A 21414-nucleotide genomic window follows, 5' to 3' on the forward strand; every position below is an offset into this window, starting at 1 on the left:
CGGTGAATATTTGGGCCGTGGTGGTCTAGTCTTGGTGGCGTGCATGGTTTCCGGAGAAAGGTCGAGGGAATGAAGTAAAGCATATACTTGTGTGCCAACGTTGGGACGACAGAGCAAAAGCTAAAGATGAAAGGTGGCAATGTGACTGAATGATAGTTTCTTGAGAAGGCAAAAAGGAGCAGCTCGCGTTGCATTGCATTATCACCGCACGGCATCATCATCAGTTTCTGAGTTTAATTTCCCCCTCTAATAACCTCTGCGCCACTGCAATCACGAAATGGTAAGTTTTCAGAGGAAAAGGAACAGACAAACAAATACTACTCTTCCCAGGTGGAGGATCGATCCCGAGTTCACAACTCCCCAACCCCAAACAGAAATGTTTTGTGATCCCGACAAGCATCGCGACTCGCGAGCAGGCAGGCGAAAGCAGATTCCCCAGTCAGAGACACCGAGACCGAGCCGGCAGATCGATCACCTCGCACAGGCGGCCGGCCGGCCTGCCACGGGGCCGACGCATGCTGGCGGGGGGGGGGGGGGGGGGGGGGGGGGGGGGGGCGCAGCGAGCACGGCCATTCGCCCGCCCCGCATTTTGATGCCGTCGCCATCCAATCCAATACAAGCAGCGAGGAGCGAGCCCCCCACCCAGCACACGGGTGGCCGGGCGTGGGCGGGCACACCGCGTACGGCTACCCGGCTCGGCGCGCGCCCCGGCGCCGCGGGGCGCGGTCAAATTGGCAAATCAGGCGCGTCAGTGCCGGGTACGGATGGACCTCGCCGCGCGCGTCGGGTTCCACGGCGATTTGGATCGTGCCGGGCGGGCAGGCGCGCAGAGCGCAGGCGAGACCGCGAGAGCGAGTTTGGCCTTCTGCCCAGCCGCGCCGGCAAGCGGCAACGGCCGGAGCGGCTGACTGGCAGAGCGGGGGCAGGCGCACCATGCATGCAGCGAGATGCAATGCGATGCAAGCGCGCGCGGCCAGGGCCAGTGATCCAGCTGAGACACGCTGCGTGCATGCCGTGGTCGCAACTTTTGATGCGTCGTACGTAGGCCGGGGCTACGTACCCTGGCTCGGTCTGCTTCTGGAGCCTAGCACCCTCGTAGCCCCCTGTGCCGAGCTTTGACTCCAGCGGCCGCTGGGCATCTAGCTCCCTGCTCTCCTCTCCGCTACTACCAACTGCTGTAGCCACCCGGCGTCTAGCGCCTCGCCAGTCGCCACGGATCGGATCGATCGGGACGGAGTTTCTGGTAGTACCTCCTGACGGCGCCCGGATGGGGGTAGGCCGGTAGGGTACTGGACCGCGCTATTGGAGGCTGGAAAGTAGATGTGCATCGACGCGTCATGCCATGCATGCCCCTGGTTGGCCGTGTTTGTTCTCTCTGTTTTCGCGCTCGGCGATGCGGCGCCAAAGGGAAGCGGATCGGGGCCGAAAACGACTAGACGTCGCGGTGGAGGCGCGTGTTGTTGGTGGAGCGGACAAATCGAGGTTTTTTCTCGGTGACCAGAAAGCAGGGGACGCGAGGCCGGGCGGAGATCCTTGTGGCTGCCCGGAAAGGAGGCGTGGCGAGAGCAGCGAGGCGAGGGAGATAAAGCTCCCCGCGCGGCGGCACGTTGCGACGAGCCCGAGCGGTGTGCGTGGGTGGGGGCTGGAGCTGGGCTGGAGCCTGGAGGGATGGCCGGATGGGTCGCGCGCCGCGCGTGGGTGCTGCCGCCGGGTGGATGGAATGGTGGTGGATCACGTTGCCGGGAGCAGCCTTTGGCAAAAGGCCACTCGAGTCCAGTCCAGCTCAATCGAGTCGTGTTGGCTCGCTCGGCGGCCGCGCGCGCGCGCGCGCGTTCCCAGCGGGACTGGACTGACTGTTGCCACGAGCGTGACTGATTGGAGTCCACTCGTGCCGTCGTCCGGCCGGTCCAGAGCGCCCCACCCGGCGTCCCCCAGGTGCCGTGATGACACGCATTTGAGCACGAGACAGGCATGCACATGTCTAAAGGGGTATTTGGGAACACACTATTAAAGTTTAACACCTGTCATATCGGATGTTTCGATGCTAATTAGGAGTACTAAAAATAAGCTAATTATAAAACTAATTGCACAGATGAAGTATAATTCGCGAGACGAATCTATTAAGCCCAATTAGTCCATAATTTGACAATGTGGTGCTACAGATAACCATTTGCTAATGATGGATTAATTAGGCTTAATAGATTCGTCTCACGAATTAGCATAAGGCTCTGCAATTAGTTTTATAATTAGCTCATGTTTAGTCCTCCTAATTAGTATCCTAACATCCGATGTGACACTGTTAGAGTTTAGCACCTCGTGTCAAACCGACGTCGCCTCAGGCCGCGCGCACGCGCGTCTCGTTCGCGCGCCTTTTCCCTCGCGACGCGAGCGAGGCTGCCCGGCTTTGCGTCTTGGCCAAACGACGCGCGCGCTAGGTCGATCCACGCCGTACCACCGGAGGATCAGCTGTAATCCCTCCGGCCGTGCTCCTTAGATCGCGCTCGCAGCCTTTGGGCGAGAGTGACCTCGCTAATGAACACCACAGCCGGCAGCAGCAGCCATGGACCATGGCACCTGATGTGCTGGAGTGCTTGTTCCCTTTGTGTGTTTTCTTAATGACTTTGCCCGATTGCTCTGCGATCCACTGGCACGGGCGTCAAATCGGTCGCGCCATTTTTGAGGGGGTACTTCCCCCTGCGAGAAGTGCTGACGGCTTGATGATGGCCGATGCAGCATTGACCGTGTCAGGCGACACGCACGGCCCTGGGAGCGAAGCGAAAGTCGCTGCTGCGCGCACCCGTGTCGCTCGCTTTCGCGTCGCTTAACTACACCACTTCGATCATCTTTCCCTTTCCCCTGCCACAAAAGTACCTCAGCTCCCGTACGCGCGTGCTTCAAAAGGGGGCAGCGCCGGCCCAGTCGTATCGCTGCGAGCATCAGTAGCGGGGGCCGTCAATGCGAGCGTGCATGCATGAAGACGACTGGACCGTGCACTCGCGGTGGATCGACGCAGCTTCTTTTTTTCATCGAGAAGACGTGTATGGCGCTCAGGTAGTCAGGTGGTGGCAGGTCTGCCATAGCCACTCAGGCACTCAGCGGCGTTGGCCGTGTCTCTTCAGAATTGCAGATTCACAAAACTGGACACATATCGGTCGGCACTTGCGCGGCACAAGCAGCATAGCACGGGGACAAGTAGTGCAGTGATGCTACTGGTGTTACTGGTGTCATGGTGCGCCAGTGTCAAGTCATCCCGTGCTATTGTCTCCACTGCCCGGCAAGGGCTCTGGGAAACCGGGAGTCTGGGACATGTACTCTTTGAGAGATTTCTTGCTCAGCGATGGATGCTGAAATCGGCATGTACCTGCCTGTAGCCTGTAGGTGGGAGATGCAGGCATTGGGTGGGTACGAACCAAAACTTGCTGAACCATCTCTAGATCGTTCCACTATCTATCAAGCACAAACTGCAGTATTTACAGCAACCAACTTCTTGCATGGAAACTGAACAAAACGTGGAGGGAAGCAGTCAAACAGACAAAAATCCGGAAAAAAAAGTTTCTCCAGCGAACTGGATAAATGATTAGATATTTAGATTACAAACAAGTGGGGGCTCATACAGAGATCAAGGACAAGAATAATGGGTTATCTCCGCATACAAAACTTGGATATTTTTTTTCCATTACATGATAAGGAATTCAAATAGATAGAAGAAAAAAAAGACTTCTGTGTAGCATTTTTGTGTGTACGTATGATTATGGAGAGGAGGTATTGACACGGAAGAAGACATCGTCAGTGCAATGGATTTTCTTACAGATTACTTCAAGTACCATACAAGGATTCAGCTGGAGACATCGTCCTGAAGAAAACCACTTGAATAATAGATCTACGTACCAAAGTTGTGTCAAATGTTACATATAACAGCCAAAAGAATCATCAAACCCATACAATCTAGCACGCTAGTCTCAAGCTATTTTACAAAGTCATACTCCATTCCTAATATGGGATTCCTCAGTTGTCTTCGGAAAAAAAAAAGTGTACTATCGTGTGCTGACAACATTACAACGGATCCCATTACAGCATCACCACAGATGATTCGGATGATTGCTATAGACGTGCAGGATTGGCAGAAAAGTAAACTTCCATACGGAGGAACTGTTTACCATGAATCGTGCTGCCGGGAAACATATTATGAAATAAAGAGATCCATTCAATTAACTGATGTATTATGTTCTGTAACTGTGTATGGAGGTCTAGGGAGAAACAGTGCCTTTGCTAACTGTGGTACAAAAAATGGGTCAACCTGACAAAACAAGCAGGATAATATCAACAGAAGCTAGAACAGTCAATTGGTGCAGTGTAGGGGATAACCACATACCTCGGATAAATAGTGGTTAAAAGACTATGCACAGAAGGGGGACAGATGCATCAATCGATTGGATGCTTGTCTGTTTGCCTGGTGGTGTATTGGGCTGAAATAAGAAGCAAGGACAGGAACGCACTTGCCACGAATATAGCATCAAACCAGCGGTGGTAGAAGTCAAATTGGATATCACCACCCAAAACATCAGTAATGATCACCCTGAGCACAAATGCATTAACAGACATAAATTATGTTGATGGAACTTGATCATGATTGAAAGTTCCAAACTATGAAACATAAAAGACATCAAAAGAAGCATAGCATCATTTCATTCAACAAGGTTATTCTTAAGGGGCCCAGAAAGCCAGAATCGCTTTATTTGTGACATCAATTTGTTAAATTGACATATGTACTGTTCTTTAAATCTTCATATAAACTATCACATTTTAAACATCACTTCCTGATCGTACTGGATTTTAAAAACGTAGTCAGGGATCATTACTGCAAATATAGAATGAAAATCAAGCTAAATTAATGCAACATGTTCAGTAATGGAATACCTATATTCATTTGCCAGGCTTTTCCTTATAAGAAGAATGGAAGATATGAAGTACATGCCCATAATCTCTGATAGGAAAAGAACAACATTGGTTGTCGAGCCACTCCCAACCCTAGAGACAGCAAAGAAGAACTGCACATAAAATGAGACACGACAGCTCAAGTTTAGAATAGATGCTAAATACAAGAGAAATCAAGACCCCAGATCAATGGATGGCACCATAAAGTCATAAAACAGAAGTAGCATGCACAAATTATACTCACCTTCATAACATTTGCCAAGAAACCTCGAACAGATATGACAACCAACATTCCGATGAACATCAAAGATATGTACTGCAAGTACAAGGCAGAAGCAGGACAATGTCAGAAACTCGATGAAAAAACAAGCCAATCCAATATTACATATAAGAAGAACAGAACGAGTCATTCATATTCTATCTATATAAAGTATACTGCATACAGGCAGTTCGAAATTCATTTTACAATTATTTAAGCTTCAGTACACTTACCTGCGATAAAAGTGCAACATCAATGCCAATGTCAAAATGCCTCAGGAAAATCGTTATTGTCATTGTTACAGGATCAACAGAGCCTGACTGCGAGAAATAAAATGTAGGTAAAATAATTAAAATGTTCATGGATTGAAAAATAGAAGGACTTGGATGTAGATCCACAAACGCCATGAAGTTCGTACCTCCTTAAAGACTACACTCTGCAAGGACTGCAAAAGAAAAGTAATACACTTGAGGTTAATTCACAAGTGCGATGTGCGAACATAAGACTGAAAACAAGATTCCATAAAATAAAATAATCTTTGCAGCAAAATGGTTGAGCTAGATACAGCTGTTCCAAAATGGAGTGATTAAACAGGTAATAATGGTGGTTTGTTTCATGACTGTCATGGACTTAAGATACATGAAATACGATGATTTGATGACGCGTAAATCAAAATAATACATGCAAGATTATGTATAATGCAATTTAGAGTAATACCTTAAGCATCTTATAAACAGAATAGCAAACCTAAGACTGAAAACAAGGTTCCATAAAACAATCTTTGCAGCAAAATGGTTGAGCTAGATACAACTGTTCCAAAATGGAGTGATTAAACAGGTACTAATGGTGGTTTTTTTCATGACTGTCATGGACTTATGGTACATGAAAGACGATGATTAAACCGGTACTAATGGTGGTTTTTTCTCATGACTGTCATGGACTTGTGGTACATGAAAGACGATGATTTGATGACGTGTCAATCAAAATAATACATGCAAGATTATGTATATTGCAATTTTCAGAAATACCTTAAGCATCTTATAAACACAATACACTGACAAAGCATATCCAAGTAGATTCTGAAGATGCCCTCTCCATGTTCGGGAATATGCAGCAGCTATCTGCAAAGCAAATGTAGACCACAGAAACACTTAGATTAATTAGCCTAAGAAAGATCTGCTGCAAGAAAACATGCCCAATAGTCGCTACTGTCATATGACATGCAACATGCAAAGGACTGCAATGTTAGCAACTTATTCTCCCTGAACACTTACGAGAGGTCAAGAGACATGGCAAAAAGAAAAGGAGTAAAAACACAGTCATGTTATAAGCTTATAGGACACAAAACAAGAAAATAACCCATCTACATGCGAAGAGACAGTGAAGTTATATTAGAATGTTTTTTTTACTGGGATTTTACGGCATAGAGTAGTAACAGCTACCTCACTTATTAATCACCGAATACTTATGAAAGCATCAATACCAATATCAAATGAGAATTGCAGCTACTAGATGATTTGTCTGATAAACAACATAAGGTTGAGAAAGTAGTTGCGTGTATCCCAATAACTAGTAGAAAATGTTATCATCGATCGTACATGGCACACTAAAAAATACCTTAGCTTGACGGAGTTCATATATCTCAAGAAACAGCTGTTTGGAAAGCTCTTCCAGTGCCTGGACTTCTGCTTCTAAGTTCTTTATATCTACAAGATTGATCTGGGAATTAATGCTTATCACAGCAAATAAACACATAAAGCAAACAGAAGAAGGAAACAAGGATACAAATACCCTGCTCAGTTTGATCTTCCTGCACAGATCGAACAACTGTTCCCACTATACGCTTCAGAAACGATCTGGCCTTTAGCTTCTGCATGTAAATGTCTTTATTCAATCATGCTGTACATGTATACATCAAACAATAAAAGAGTATGCCACTAGAAAGTTGCAACCCTAAGTTTGTTATGACTTTTTCCATTGCATGTTAGTTAGAGTGAACTTTTGCTCCTTCGATGCCACTAAATGATCACATAACAAAATACGTAGTTAAATCTTTTAATTTCTAACATTTTGTACCTAGAGTATATTCCAATGTTAACCCAGTGTGAAGATTGGATTCTTTTTCTCTGAAACATAAGGCAGTGAGTAGTGAAATAAGTACCTCCTCGGATCCTTGAATCCTCTCCATTTCCATTTGGGACAAAATAATTTTCTTTTTCTTAGCAGTACATGACTCGATGGATTGCATCAGCTGCCGTTCCAAAGTTTTGATGTCTGTTTCATCAATTTCCCTGCAAATCATGATTGTTAAAATGACCAGCATAACAACGCAAAGATTTTAATCAGAAGTGAAAATATAATGTTGATGAAAGATATGCTCCAAACCTGATGAACAGCGACAGATAACTGTATGGCAGATTGACGGCACCAAAACCAGAAAGAACAGCCATGACAGACACTCCTATAACACCAATCCTACTGACCAGCTGTGGCATTGTAAAAAAGCCTGCAAGATGAGCAAGGAAGTCAAACCCAATGACACAACTAGGTCCGAATTAAGCAACAAACAGTTGGCTAGCATATAATGAGTCAGAGCTAGAAATCCTCAGCTGTACGAATCAGTACTATCAATAATAACATTGTAGGTTTGCAACGTCAGACCTTTCTCAGGTGAAGGCATGGGGAAGTGAATCCCCATGCGCCAGAATCCGTAGAGGAATACCAGTAGGAAGAGCGCCGCGACAAGCCACGCCCGCTCTCTTCTCACCCCTGCAACCACCAACCGAACCGATCAGCCGATCAGGACAGCCACACACCGCACAGAGGCAGACAGCAATCGAGGCAATGGGAGATTGATTTAGGGCCGGAACCTGAGTTGCGGAGCAGCAGGTAGCAGTGGTAGTAGGGGAGGACGAAGACGAGGAGGAGGATGAGGCAGAAGAGGTCGAGGTGCCAGTTGAGGAAGCGCGCGTGCTTGGAGAGGACGGGGAGGATCTCGAAGAGGACGAGCTGGAAGAGGTTGCAGGAGAAGGCGAAGACGAGGCCGAAGAGGATCTGCACCAGCACCCGCCGCTCCTCGTACTCCTTGTACAGCCGCCGGTTCAGGAACCACAGCCCCGCCCAGCCCAGCCCCACCAGCGACGAGCCCACCACCGCGCCCTCGTAGACCACGGTGCCCCACCCCATCGCTCCTCGCTATTCCTCGCGCGCCGCGGCTTCCCGGAGCGGAGCCGGCTGCCGCGACGGTGGCCGGCGAGAGGGGGGTTTCGGTCGGAGTCGGATCTCGTTGGAATGGGAAGGAGGCGTCGGCTAGACTCTGCCGGTGGCGTCTCCCCCACCGGGAACCCCTGCCGCGGTGTTGCGCTCGCTCTTCGTGGGCCGGGCTGTATTTTAAGCCTAATGGACAGCGGTTAAGTAACTGCAACTTTGCAAGGCCTTTTTGCGTGCCCGTGTTCCTTTCTTATGGGACCTGGGCCTAATAAAGGCCCATCTATGTTTTAGTGGACTCGGTGGACCGACCCAACAAGATGGGACCAGGCTCTTGTGGTGCTGTGGTCCATGCCGCCGTGTTGTCGTCTGAGTGAGAGTCGTCGTCACTGGGCCAAGTTGAGTCCGGGCCCGTTGATCTTCACGTGGACTTCTTGTCGTCGACACTTGCATGAATCATCGCCGCCGGGACCAACCCCCGTCCGTACACCGGAGACCACCACTGCTCCATGCCGCGAGACGCAACGAGGCGGCTTTTCTCCCTTGTCGCCAACGGCGGATACCACATCATTCCAGCCCCGCCGGCCTCCCACCCAGATCCAGCCTACCCTACCCAGCGCCCGGCCGCCGGGCAGCGTCGCACGCGACACAATGCAGCGGCTCGAAGCAATCTGGATGGATGGATCGCACGCTCCATCAATCCTGGGGACCGTTCGTGCTTTCTAGTCACCACCAACCAAAAAAAGCCCCGGCGACCTAACTCCGTCCAACACCAGGCAAGCCAGTGTCATCGACGTGCCCTCCTCCGATCCCGGCAGGCCCGCACTAGCCTCCGCCCCTACGCGACCCCGCCCTTGGCGCCGTTGGTCGTGCCGGGAGACGCGAGACGACCACCGGCTCGCCAGAACGCGCTCCAACGCTCACATGCGTCGGCACCAGGTACCCACGAAACCATGTGTCGTGTCCGTGTCCAAGGTGATCCACTCCCGACTCCCCCAAGGACAAAGGCGTTAAGGCGCCCTACCCTATCGATAGGACACGCGCGCGATGCGAATCGCACCAGGCAGGTCTCCACCTGCCGTTGCCGATTTGCCATCGTCGCAGTACAGTGGCACCGCCCCGTGCCGGGGCTCATCGCAACAGTGCCGCGCGCCCCTCTGCTCCCCGGATCAGGGAACAGGTGCGCGCGTGGCCCCGCCCCGTCCCGGGGTTCCAGCCTGTTCGTCCACCAACTCTGGAAGAAGCCTTTTGCGGGCAGATCCAGCATTATTGCGCTTTTTCTTCCCCAAACAGCCAGCCCCGGCCCCCTTTTCGATCTGACCCGTGCCCATACGGGCGAGCTTGGCCTTGTGTGTATCATGTTCCCTTCCGCCTCGGCACGTCAAGGCGATCACCGAAGGAAAGGAAGCATGGCGGTTGAGTTTGCCCATAACCACAAGCAACAGGCAAAGCGCAGCTGGGTTGGGAGATGCCATGTCGCTTTTGGTTCGAGGATTGCAACTTAAGCTATCTATATGTGCAGATACGCAAAGTTTTGTTTTCAGTGACCAATATTAGGTCGAGCCGAAAGGCCCCAAACTCGTCTAGAAATTATGGCTTGCCGCCCCCAGCAAGGCAAGAGGCTCTACTGTTTCTACTTTCCGGTCATGTGAAGTACAGTATTGGAATATCTTCGATTTGCTGAAGCACGCGGCGAAAATCCTCACATGCAGCGGAGACGGGGACAGAGAAAGAGACACTGATCATGGATGGAGTAACTCGAAACTGAGCTTTCGATATTAAACAGGTCAAATAAACAACGGCGCCACGCCGACCATGAACTTCATACAATTCAGATAGGGCAAAGAGTGTAACTTGGGGAGGAGAAGAAAAAAAATATTACAGAAGCATTGTTCGAAAATTTAAAGGAGCATAATAGTGGTAGTGAACGTGTTTGTTGACGCCTCACGATCAGATGAGGTCAGCACCAAAGAGTCGTCAGCTCTGAGACGTCGGAATCCACATGGTACGATCGCTCATCTGCAACGATTTCGGGCCTGCCTCGTTAAATTTAGAAGGTTTGCAGATCAAAATACTCGAACCTGAGAAAGGAACTGTGTGCTCACCTTGATGGTATTCCGCTCGGCGATCGGGAGCTGGTGTTGGAGAAGTCGGAGGTCGCCATGGGGATGGAGATGGAGAGCTGCGTCGCCGAGAAGGACGCGAGGCTGTTGTCGTCGCCCAGCTCCGGCCACGAGTCCCTCGCCTTGGGCCACTCGTCGAAGAAGGGGCGCAGCGTCTGGTTCTCCTGCTTCGCGGCCGTCACGAAGTCGCTCCCGAAGAAGGAGAGCGGTTCCCGCTGGGTCTTGGGCAGTGAGGCGATGGTGCTCTCGTCCAGGCCGCTCAGCGTGCCGAACAGCGGGTAGCTTGTGGCCTGGAACGTCGAGGTCTGGGACGGTAGCAGGCGCCATGAGTTGTCCATCGAGGTGTCCATGGCGGCGGGCATCAGCTGGCTGTGCTCGTCCGACAGAGATCTCATCCCATAAGCAGAATACCTGAATTTCAGATGCCACAAGAAAATGTCAGAAAAATGTGCATACAATCAGTCTAGAGATCATGATGATCCACCAGCAAATGAACAAACTGTCATTTTGTGCTGTGCAAAACATGAGTGTCAGATGTGTACTGCAGCAAGCGATTTTCTGAAGTGCTTAGCTGTGCACATATGCAAGGACAGAGAGAAAGCACTCTAGGATATTCTCCAGGCTTACAGATTTTAACCCCATGAGAGGACACAGATATTATTGACTCTGACAACAGAAAGTGAGAAAAATAATACTTCGCAAGAGAAAGGGGAAAAAACAATGGGATAACCAATCATGTAAGCAAGCAAACATCATGTGCCAACACCTGCCCCGCAGGTAACCCTACAATCGCTGCGCTTGAGCTTGGGTAAAGGCCTAAAGCATTGTAAACTTGCAAAGTAGTGAGGGGTGCAAAAAAGCTTCGGCATGGGCGTGCAAAAGGAGACGGGCTTGGGATACTATCATGCTAGCCTTTTCAGATATAGATTTCCAGGCACATGGATGAGACGTTCCCCGGCCAGAAAAGCAAGAAACAGGCCAGTTTTCCGTCACCGAACAAGCAGCACAAGAAAAAACAGTGGCAGCATGCAGAAGAATAAATTTTGGAGGCCTAGGACGGCAGAGCAGTAGCCAGGGAGTTGCAGGCACTAGTTCTGAACATAGAACCCGGATGTGTTTCATCATCACGATCTAGTGAAGGATGGAACACCCTGCTCTGCAGTACCAGAAGAGCGTCATCTTCTCCTCTCAGATGAAATCCGGTCCCAGAAAGCGTGGCCAGATCAAAGGGAGCATAGATCACTGAGGTTTTGTGGCAGGGGGCAGAGCGCAGAGACAAAGCTTTCAGTTTTTCACTTCTAGTCTGATCACAGATCTCAGATAGTCTGAAGAGCAGAAAATAAAACGTGCTTCTGGTGCTGCACTGCTAGCCTGATCCACACTGCTGTCAAGTGCCTACTGACTACTGATGCAAACCAATCAAGCACAATGATGAAACAGTGCACCACACATTAGCAGCCATGGCATTCATCATCCAGTGCAGCCGTAATCCGTCTGACACCGATCAGGAGCTAAAAACTAATACTGGCACTAAACAGTTTGAGTATGTGACAGAGGTTGCAGAAACGCACCTGAGATCTTTGCTCCCTCCACCAGTAGCGGTCGCGTAAGCGGCGGCACTGTCCATGTGCAGCTGAGCGGTGGACCCCAGGCCGAACGTGCCAGTCGCGAGGCCACCTCCGCCGCCGCCGCCGCCTCCTGCACGGCCGCCGTTTCCGGCGAGGACCGCCGGGTACAGCGATTGGTTCTGGAAGCCGGCTGCGGCCACCGGGGGCTGCTGCTGGGCGTGCGGCGGGGTGACGAGCTGCGCTTCCACAGGCTTTCTTGAACGGTTGCGGCCGCGGTGCATGTGGCGCTCGCAGTACTTGGAGTCCGGGGCGGCCTCCTTGGCGCACCGCCACTTCTTGCCGTCCGTACGCCGGCACCGCCCGGGCTCCGGGTCAACCTTCTTGCCGAAGTAAGGCCCGTACCCAACTGCAAGAACACCACACGCAAAGTGAGCAGAAGAAACCCCAGTCAATGGCTGGCGCGACGCGCAATATAGTGTGTACGTGCGTACGAACGCGTCTGTGTCGATGCGTATTTGGAAGCCGGGGAGCGACCCCGGAATGGGTACTTTTCCAATAAATTCAGACGCAAAGAATCAAAACGCAACGCGTCGCCGTCAAGAAGTTACAGTGCATCACAAGTAGATCTACTGAGTCTAATTAACTATGAAGAAAGCATCTGAAAGCGATATGGTTGGAACTGTATTCTTTTGGGGTCCAACTGATGCAGGATGGCTTCATCTCGCAGCAGCAGTGGGAGCGTGGTTAGGCTCCCAACAACCAGACAGAAATAATCCCCAAGAAAAGGACCAATCATCAATAAGCTAACCACCTCCTTTGGGCGGGGCCAAGCATAGCATCTTATTATCTAATCCCATCAGACCAATAAAAAACCCCATTAGAACATGAGGCTAAGCTATAGGGATGAGCAAATCTAGAGTTCTGGATTAAAAAACCGCGAGCTTTTTGGGCCCGAATCCGGGATGAGATTAACAAATGACCGGACCGGATTAACAAAGGAGTTCGAGGACACCTGAATCCCTCGATCCGAATAAACAACCAGATCGAGGGCATGGACTCCGACGCCATCGCTGCGCAATGCGAAACCGTGCATAGGATGATAGGAAGGAAGGCGGAGGAAGGGGCAGAGCGCTTACGGGCAGGCTGGTGGTAGACGAAGCCGCGGCGGATGGGGAGGAGGAGGTCCGGCGGGACGGGCACGCCGGCGACGAGGTACTTGTATATGAGCGCCTGGTGCTCCAGCTCCTCGTACTGCGCCGCCGTGAAGGGCACCGGCCTCGCTGCCCACCTCCCGCTCATCATCGCGTGCTGCTGCGCGTCGGCCTCCCCCACCCTGCAAAAGCAAGCAAAGCTCGTCGCATTAGATACCTGCACTGCGCGTCCCCGGAGCATAAAGAGGCAAGCGAATAAGAGCGGGGCGCTTCCGTGTGGGAGAAGACGGGCGGGGGCTTACGCGGAGAGCGGGGCGGCGCGGCAGAAGGGGAGGAGGGAGGAGGGGCGGTGGTCGGCTGCCGGAGACAGGGAGGCAAAGGGCATCGCCATATATGCTTCTCTCTCTGTTCTCTCTCTCCGCTCTGCCGCTGCTCGCGGCCTCTCTTTTAATGTGCTGTGCTTTTGCCTTTTACCTGGCTGTGGCTGGCTCTGTCTCTTTCCCTGTGTCTCGCTCGCTCTGGGCTGTGCCTGAGGCCTGAGCCTACGCCGGCCGAGCAGGGCGGCTCGCTGTGCTGTGCTGCTACCTGATGAGGGAGGGAAGGAGGGGGGCGCGGTGAGGTGAGGTGAGGGACGGACGGACGGACGGGGGGCAAGGGCAACGCGAGCTGGCTGGCGGGGTAGCTAGCCTTATAGGCGGCCGCAGCCGCGCAGGCAAGGGCAGGTCGGTGGGATGAGGCCGACACGGGAGGGTTCCAGCTAAGGGACAAGCACCTGCCCGCACTGCATCTCTCTCTCCCCCTCTCTGCCCTTTCTGATCGGTGATATTTCTCGGCCCCTCCCTCCCTCCCTGATCCCTCACCCTCTCCACATGCACCCCCTGCGCGGCTTGGCTCCGTTCGCGGTCGCCTTGGGCCGCGTGCTGCTCGCTTTTTCCCATCGGTTTTTTGTTGTGCGCAAGGGGAGCGAGGCTGGGAACCTGGGACGCCGGGCGCAGCACGCGCACGGGCCGGGGTACTAGGGCCTGTTTAGTTGGAAATTTGGGAAGGGCAAAATTTGCATTTTGTCATAAATGCGCAACTGTAGCGTTTCGTTTGTATTTGTGAATTATTGTCCAAATATTGACTTGTTAGGCTCAAAAGATTCGTCTCGCAAAGTACAACAAAACTGTGCAATTAGTTTTTGATTTCGTCTACATTTAGTACTCCATGCATGTACCGCAAGTTTTATGTGATGGGGAATCTTCTTTTTGCATAGTGCTAAAGTTGGGAATTTGGGAGTAACTAAACAAGGCCTAGGTTTGGCTCCTCGGTTTGGTTCTCCGGGTGGTTCTACACTTCGACTTACAGGGGGCCGAGCCGGGGGCAGCCGTTTCCTCTGCCTCCCCGCGGTTCACACCGTCTAGACTCTTAGAGATCACAGGCCCATACAGCCATACAGGTAGAATCATGCTAGCTGACCAAGACCAACTGGTACACGTCGTAGTAAATACAAGGGCAGCATTAGTAAACTGTGGTTAATATAAGAAATGGGTATGCGTTTGAACGTCGAGAGAAGTTTTGAACAACACTGGTAGCGATCGTACATCTCAGTCTCAGTCAATTTCAACTGAGCGGTGGACAAAGCCAAAACCGATGCGTACGGGGCTCTTCACGTGCAGGGCAGAACCGCAAAGGCAGGCGCCCGACCGCACTCGCCAGTCGCCACCACCAGCAGCGATCACAGGCGCACGACTAACCGCCGGATGTTTTCCCTCGCAAACAAGCTCTCGGCCCCGCGCGGTCACAGCAGCAGCCCAGCAGAGGGGTACCCGAGCGACAAAGGTACGTGCAGGCTAGGCGCCAGGGCATCAGCTGACGCATGCGGCCGCCTCCCGTTGCCTTTGACGCCTTGTGCAGCTACGCGCCAACGCCCGACGGGGTGATCCATGCTAATCGCAGACTTTTCAAATGGTTCCGTGCTTGAGTTGCATGCCGGGAATGGACACTTCTTTGATCAGGTCATCACGAATTCACGATCAGAGCAGATCACAGGATGGCCGATGTTGGAGCTGAAAAATGAACGTGCCAAAGCACCCAAGCTCCAACCCATGTCGCTCTGCTGCGTGTTCCGTCTTATCGCCTTTACGATCGGGTGCATGCGAGCGGGCGCGAACTACTCAGATCAGATGGAAGTTGACGAACTGGAACCCAGATCCAAAAACAAGTGGTGGCAGCAGGCCAGTTCAAGGTGCCGATCGCCTCCTTACTGCGTCTTGTCAAATCCGCCTCGAAGCTGCTTGATCACTGATCAGGCAGGCTCCAGGCAGGCAGGCATTCACTTGCAAGTCAGAAGTCAGAACAGCATGGAGCCATGGAGTGATGGACGCATCATACAACGCAGCCGCGTACGTATGAAACCAGGCAGCAACTTCTGGTATGGAAACGAAACGTAAACGCTGCTCTTTATTTGGAGGACTGTGCAGTACGCGACATGTACCCGCACAAGACATGCATGTAGTATCGTCGCAGACGCGCAGCATCAGCTAGAGGTAGCTACAATTGTGTAGCAGTAGCCTGACCAGGCAGAGGGGCGGGCCTTGAAAAGCAACAGTACCGTAGCCCGGATTGACGTTGACCGCCAGTCAAACGCAGAGCTCTGCAGAGACAAATGTAAAAAGCTGGAACCAAATTGCGCGGCTAGTATTTTTGGATCCCTATGCTCGTGTCACATCGAATATTTGACACTAATTAGAAATATTAAATATAGGCTAATTACAAAATCAATTTCACAACCCCTAGGCTAAATCGCGAGACAAATCTATTAAGCCTAATTAGTTCATGATTTGACAATATGGTACTACAGTAAACATTCGCTAATGATGGATTAATTAGGTTTAATAGATTCATCTCGCGATTTAGCCTAGGGGTTCTGCAATTAATTTTGTAATTAGTTCATATTTAGTCATTCTAATTAGCATCCGAATATTCGATGTGATACGAACTAAACTTTAGCTTCAGGATCCAAACACCCCTAATATCTTCTCGAGGAATAGCTTGCACTTGCTGCCAGTTGCCACGCCTCCAAAAGATCTGCATTGCAGTCGGATAAGATCATAACTCACAAAGAACAGATAGATTATCGACAGGGTTTTCTAAAGGAAAAAAAAAAGGCAGATAGATAAGACGATAATGGACAGCGGCATGCATCGCATCCGGTTTCGAATTCCTGGATTAGCATGGTCCATTGAGCCCCACGGCCACCTCATCGCCGGGGGGTATGATTCGTGGTACGCCGCTGAGGGCACCTGTACGCGAGACGGGTCCGTGTGTCCTCCGCCCGCGACCATGTGGGCGCGCCGGGGAAGGTGTTGGCCGCTGGTTGGGCATCCCAGGACAGCTGGTACACGTGATGGGCCGGGAGGAGGCATGCTTCCTTCCAGCTGCGGACAAACGAGGCGAGCGCCGCCGCTACGGTCAGCCGCTGTTAATTTTGCTGATCCTTGTTCGTACGGTGGTTTACAGTTGCCAAATTGGCTGGTAAAAATGTTAAAATTCATCTTACCGTTTTACCACGTCCAGGGCATGCCATTACTTAATGGCATCACGCCAGGTCGCCTGGACTCGGTGGTTGAGAGGATGAAGAAAAAGGATGGTTCTAAAAGCAAGCCATCGCTCCTGGCTGTACCCAAGACCCACAGGCAAGGCAACTCATGTTCTTATCGAACCAAAGCTACAGGGCAGTACCACTCAGTGTACTCCTACATCATGTTGCTTTCTCAGTGCATGCGCGACGAGAGCGACGCTACGTTCGTGACATCGAAGCCACACCCGCTTTTGTTGACTTGTAAGACAAGGGAGAACCCGGTGTGGTGTAGATGCCCAAGTTTCCATGTAGACAGTTGGCATGTTAAATTGGGGGGCACTGTGCGAGAGTAGACGGAATAACTTGGCCTTGCATCAATTTGAGGTCGTTTTGGGACGTCGTGGTCCAGCTGTTCTCACCGTAGGGGTGGGGCCAGCCCGACAGAGCCCACAGCCCTGCACCCGCGCACGTGGGCCCCGCGGTGATGTCCTCCTCGAGAACCGTGCATGTGTATTGACCGCCTTGACTTCTCGTGTGCATACTCATGCGGTCCTGCTGCCCTCGCGCGTCCGATCAATCCATGGACCAGATCAACGACACGGCTGCGTGATCCAAGCCCGTGGTAAACCGGTTATTACTACCGCTAATACTGGGTGATCCAAGCCCGTGGTAAACCGGCTATTACTTATTACCGCCAGTACTCCAGAACCCTAGTAGAAGCCCGCCGCCGAACACATCCAGTAGTAGTAGACTATAGTAGTAGGACTGTAGCTAGCCAGAGGACTTGCACGTCTTGTTCTATTTGCCTCGGGCTGGGCATGTGGTCGCCGCCGGCTGGCAGCACGCGGCGGCGAGCAAGCGCGGCCCACGGGGCGCAGGGCCACAACACACAACTCACGAGCCTTCCGCGCTGCCAACCCTCCACACGTCGACGTCGCCCAACCGCATCGGGTCGGGGCCTGAGCCCTCCTGCATGGCTGCATCTGTATGCCACGACAAGACCCAGCGAGCTGAGCTCGCGGCGGCGGCGCCCGGCGCGCGGTGGTTATACCACGTCATGGTCTCATGGATTTCATTTCACGGTGGTTTGCCCGAGGGGCGTGGCGAAAACAGCGCCCCAGCAGGCCGCGGCGTCGCGTTCGCGTCTCGTTGGCGAGGTAGCGTCGTGGTGCGCCGTGCGCCCGCGGGGTGTGCTGCTGCCGGTGGCTGGCTGGCTGCGCTGCGGCGCGGGCCAGCCGATCACGTGACGCGCGCTAAAAGCCGAGGAGGAGGGTTGGGGGACTTGGGGTTCGGGCGGGGTGGGTGTGGGTGATTGCCTGATTGGATTGGATGGTTTGGTGCCTGCCGGGTTACTTCTCGTCTGGATGTCTGGTAGCAGGAGCGGGCGCCGGAGCTGGGGCCTGCCCGCCGGGGGACTCGAGTGGAGGCCGGTGTGCGTGTCCCCGGCCGGGCCGCGCACCTCGCTGCTGCCCGCGCGCCGACAAGCCGGTTGGCTACCGTCAGGGTTAAAAAAAAAAAGGAAACCTCTCGCATTCATAATCAAAGGACTGATAAAATTGAATTACACCTAGGACTAAATCGAAGGCGAACTAGATGCATCATTTGAACCAGGATCACAGTACACTTCGTGCAAGAAAAGGTTAGCATAAAATCGGAGGTACTCTGGTACATCTAGATCCAGTTAGTTTAAGATCGTTGTGACGGCAGGCAGTGATTATGGGACACACACTGTAGCTTTTTGAATGCCAGGAGAGACGCCACCCCGGGGGCCCTGGCCATGGCCGTACTTCGATCATCTTTACATGGTTGCACACTGGCACTGCTAGCTCCTTTTCTTGCAGTCGTGATAGGAAGAGCCCGGCCTTCGCTGCAAATATGCAGGGGTTGTGGTCCAGACTCCAGAGAAGGGAGCGGCAAATCTTGCTGGCTCTGCACTACGCCGGGCGTCGCCCCACGGGCGCACAAGGGCCGAGAAGACTGCGCTGCGCTGCGCCTCCCTTCAGACCAAGCTGATGCGATCGATGCACCTGGAAAATACAAAAAGGATTCCAAACACGAACGCGGTTTCACAAGCATGGCCAGGCCCCAGAAAAAGGCTGAGCACGCAGCGCTCCCTGCAGCGCGCACCCTGCCTCCTACAGCTATACTGACCTCTCTCTGCCCCTACGCTGCCACCGGACACAAGCACTGCTAGAAAACAATTGGTAGGGCAATCCGTTTTTCTTCCAGCGGCGGGCTACTGTAGGGGCGGGTCCTCCCGTGACCGCCTCAGGAAATGAAATGGGAACCATTTCTCCTGAAATGATTTTCAGGAGTGGTGATTGAGATGTGCTGTGTTCGCTTCAGCTTATCAGTCACCGAATAGTGTTTTTCTCTCACAATAAATTAGTTGTTTCAGCTTTTCAGCCGACTTATAAGTCCAGCCGAACATGGTGATGAACTACTCATAAAAGTGGTCCGTAGAAATAAATTTATAACTTTTTTATATGATCTCGAATGAAGACAAACTTTCAATCAAAATGGTACAGCTCGAGAAGACCTAAAACTTTGTAGTTTGACAATTTTTTATTGAAAATTATTTAATAGCTCAAAATGTCATTCTAAGCTCTCTAATTTTCATTTGATGTTAAGGACCGGAAGGATTAAGTTTAAAGTATGTATTTTTTGAATAATAGGTGAGTTCAAACTTTATATAAAGTTGTAGATTTAGATTAGATCTAAAACTTTGCGGTTGACATACTTTTCATTAAAATTGTTTAATAGCTCAAAACATTATTCTAAACTCTCTAATTTTGAAATCTTCAATTTTAATTTTTCAAACGATCTCAGATGCGAACAAGCTCTATATCAAAGTGGTAGTGTTTAATGAGATACAAAAATTTTGTAGTTGACAAGTTTTTCATTTAAAATCATCTAGTTATCACAAACATACAAGTTTTTTAATTGATGTTACGGATTGGGGGGGTTAAGTTTGAAGGATGTATTTTTTCCTTTTCATATGATCTCCGGTCGAGCGGCTTAGGAAGCGCAGGCCGTCGGCTCGGCCCCGGCGGCAAGGCCGGCCGGCGTGGCCTCGGCAGCCCGCCGGCTAGCGGCAATTTCTCCTATTTTTAATCCACCCCGCAGTGGGGGTGGCGCGGGTCCCGATGGCTCGGTCGGCCGGCTCTGCTGCAGCTTTGGGGGCAGCCGGTCGGCATGGACTTGGCTGCTATTTTTTTTAATCGATTACTAGGGGCGGGTGACGGGATGACCCGCACATGCCATTTGCAGGAGTGGGTCATCCCCTCAGCCGCCCCTTCAAATGGGGTTTTCAAAGACGGGCTACTCAATCACCCGCACCAGAAAATGGTTTGCAGGGACGGTCCTGTTACCTGCTCCTGCAAACAGCTATTTGTAGCTGCGAAAGTTAGGTGCGGGTAGAAGGACCGCCACTTGAAATATTATTTCAACCGTTCCTCGACCCTTTTTGCAGCAGTGAAGATCAGATAAAAAAAAACTTCACGAGCCACGACCGGCGACCGCTGGCGGCATGCTACGCGACATGGATGGTTACGTAATTTTCCCAGGTCAACGAGTGGTAAAAAGCAGATCGAGCACAGCCTCTCGTGAGACACCGGCGTGCGTGGTGCATGGCCAATGATGCTCGCGTGGATACATGTTAAAGTAGCGTCCAAGCGAGCCTGTCCCTCCGAGGTTCTGAGCCATGCATGGACGTACGAAGCGCTCACATGTCCAGTGGCGTGCACAGTGTACAGTAGAGGTTAATCACGAGTTGGAAGCAGTAGCATGTGGCGGTACGAGCTCGAATCATCATTGGATGATGCGTGTCCAAAGATCTGAGTACAATGCGGTTCGTTAGGCGTGACGTGGGGGTCCTGTACATCCTGTGGAAGGTCGAGATGTATCTATAAACCCCACGAAAATTCATTATTGCACGCCGCAGCATAGATCAGCAATTGCGCGTCACCCAACACGCTACCGAAAGCCCACCAAAATCTATTAACTGAAAAAATATTGTCAACATTTTTTTAAAAAAAAGTTGCACCAACATTTGTTGAAAAAAATTGAACCAACATTTCTTCAAAAAAATTGATACAACATTTATTCGAAGAAAGTTGAGGCAAACATTTCTTTAGAAAAAGGTGAATCCAACATTTTTTGAAAAAACATTGCACCAACATTTTTTAAAAAAATTGATCCAACATTTTTTTCAACCTTCTTCTCCAGCTCCAGCGGCTGCCGGTGGGCGGGCAGCGGCTGGCGAGCCCACGCGGGGGCCACGGTGGCGGGCGGCGGCGCGCCGCGCACGGGGGCCGGCACGAGGAGGGGCGCCAGCCGGCCGTGGCGACACGCGAGGCAGCAGGCCGGCCAGCGGCGCAAAGGCGCGCAGCCGCGGGGCCGGCGCGGGGGCGGCGGCGCAAGGAGGGGAGAAAGGGAGTGAGGCTAGGGTTTGGATTTGATGCAGATCTGAAGGACCTCATTCGTTGCACGAATCTTAAATATTGGAAGATGCATACGAATTCCGGGTGAGGTGTGCATGGAGTCCAAACATACAGTAGTAGTAGAAAGGCCGATGGGCCGTGTGTGCTGATGTGTATCAATACGCGGC

The 21414-nt window shown here is 51.6% G+C and overlaps 2 protein-coding genes across 4 annotated transcripts; both read right to left on the reverse strand.

Moving 5' to 3' along the window:
• Window positions 1-3786: 3786 nt before the first annotated feature.
• LOC117865613 (GPCR-type G protein COLD1) lies at window positions 3787-8548 on the reverse strand. Of its 3 annotated transcripts, none has more exons than XM_034749836.2 (13): window positions 8065-8548; window positions 7856-7963; window positions 7580-7700; window positions 7356-7485; window positions 6986-7064; window positions 6812-6900; window positions 6223-6315; window positions 5613-5639; window positions 5428-5514; window positions 5180-5251; window positions 4918-5048; window positions 4373-4576; window positions 3787-3853 (listed from the first exon to the last, which is right to left on the reverse strand). In XM_034749836.2, the coding sequence occupies exons 1-12, from the start codon at window positions 8378-8380 to the stop codon at window positions 4423-4425; spliced, it is 1407 nt and encodes a 468-aa protein (XP_034605727.1). In that variant the 5' UTR covers window positions 8381-8548; the 3' UTR covers window positions 3787-3853; window positions 4373-4422. The 3 variants fall into 3 exon arrangements, with proteins under 3 accessions (XP_034605727.1, XP_034605726.1, XP_034605725.1); XM_034749835.2 differs by having other exon boundaries at window positions 3787-3880; XM_034749834.2 differs by having other exon boundaries at window positions 3787-4297; window positions 8065-8547.
• Window positions 8549-10155: 1607 nt separating this feature from the next.
• Window positions 10156-14029, reverse strand: LOC117865889 (growth-regulating factor 3). The gene is made up of 5 exons (XM_034750149.2): window positions 13546-14029; window positions 13229-13425; window positions 12096-12498; window positions 10507-10935; window positions 10156-10420 (listed from the first exon to the last, which is right to left on the reverse strand). Exons 1-5 carry the CDS (start codon window positions 13632-13634, stop codon window positions 10417-10419), a joined length of 1122 nt encoding a protein of 373 aa, XP_034606040.1. The 5' UTR covers window positions 13635-14029; the 3' UTR covers window positions 10156-10416.
• Window positions 14030-21414: the final 7385 nt, after the last annotated feature.

Source organism: Setaria viridis, chromosome 7 (genome assembly GCF_005286985.2).
Source record: "Setaria viridis chromosome 7, Setaria_viridis_v4.0, whole genome shotgun sequence".
NCBI classification, from domain to species: Eukaryota; Viridiplantae; Streptophyta; class Magnoliopsida; order Poales; family Poaceae; genus Setaria; species Setaria viridis.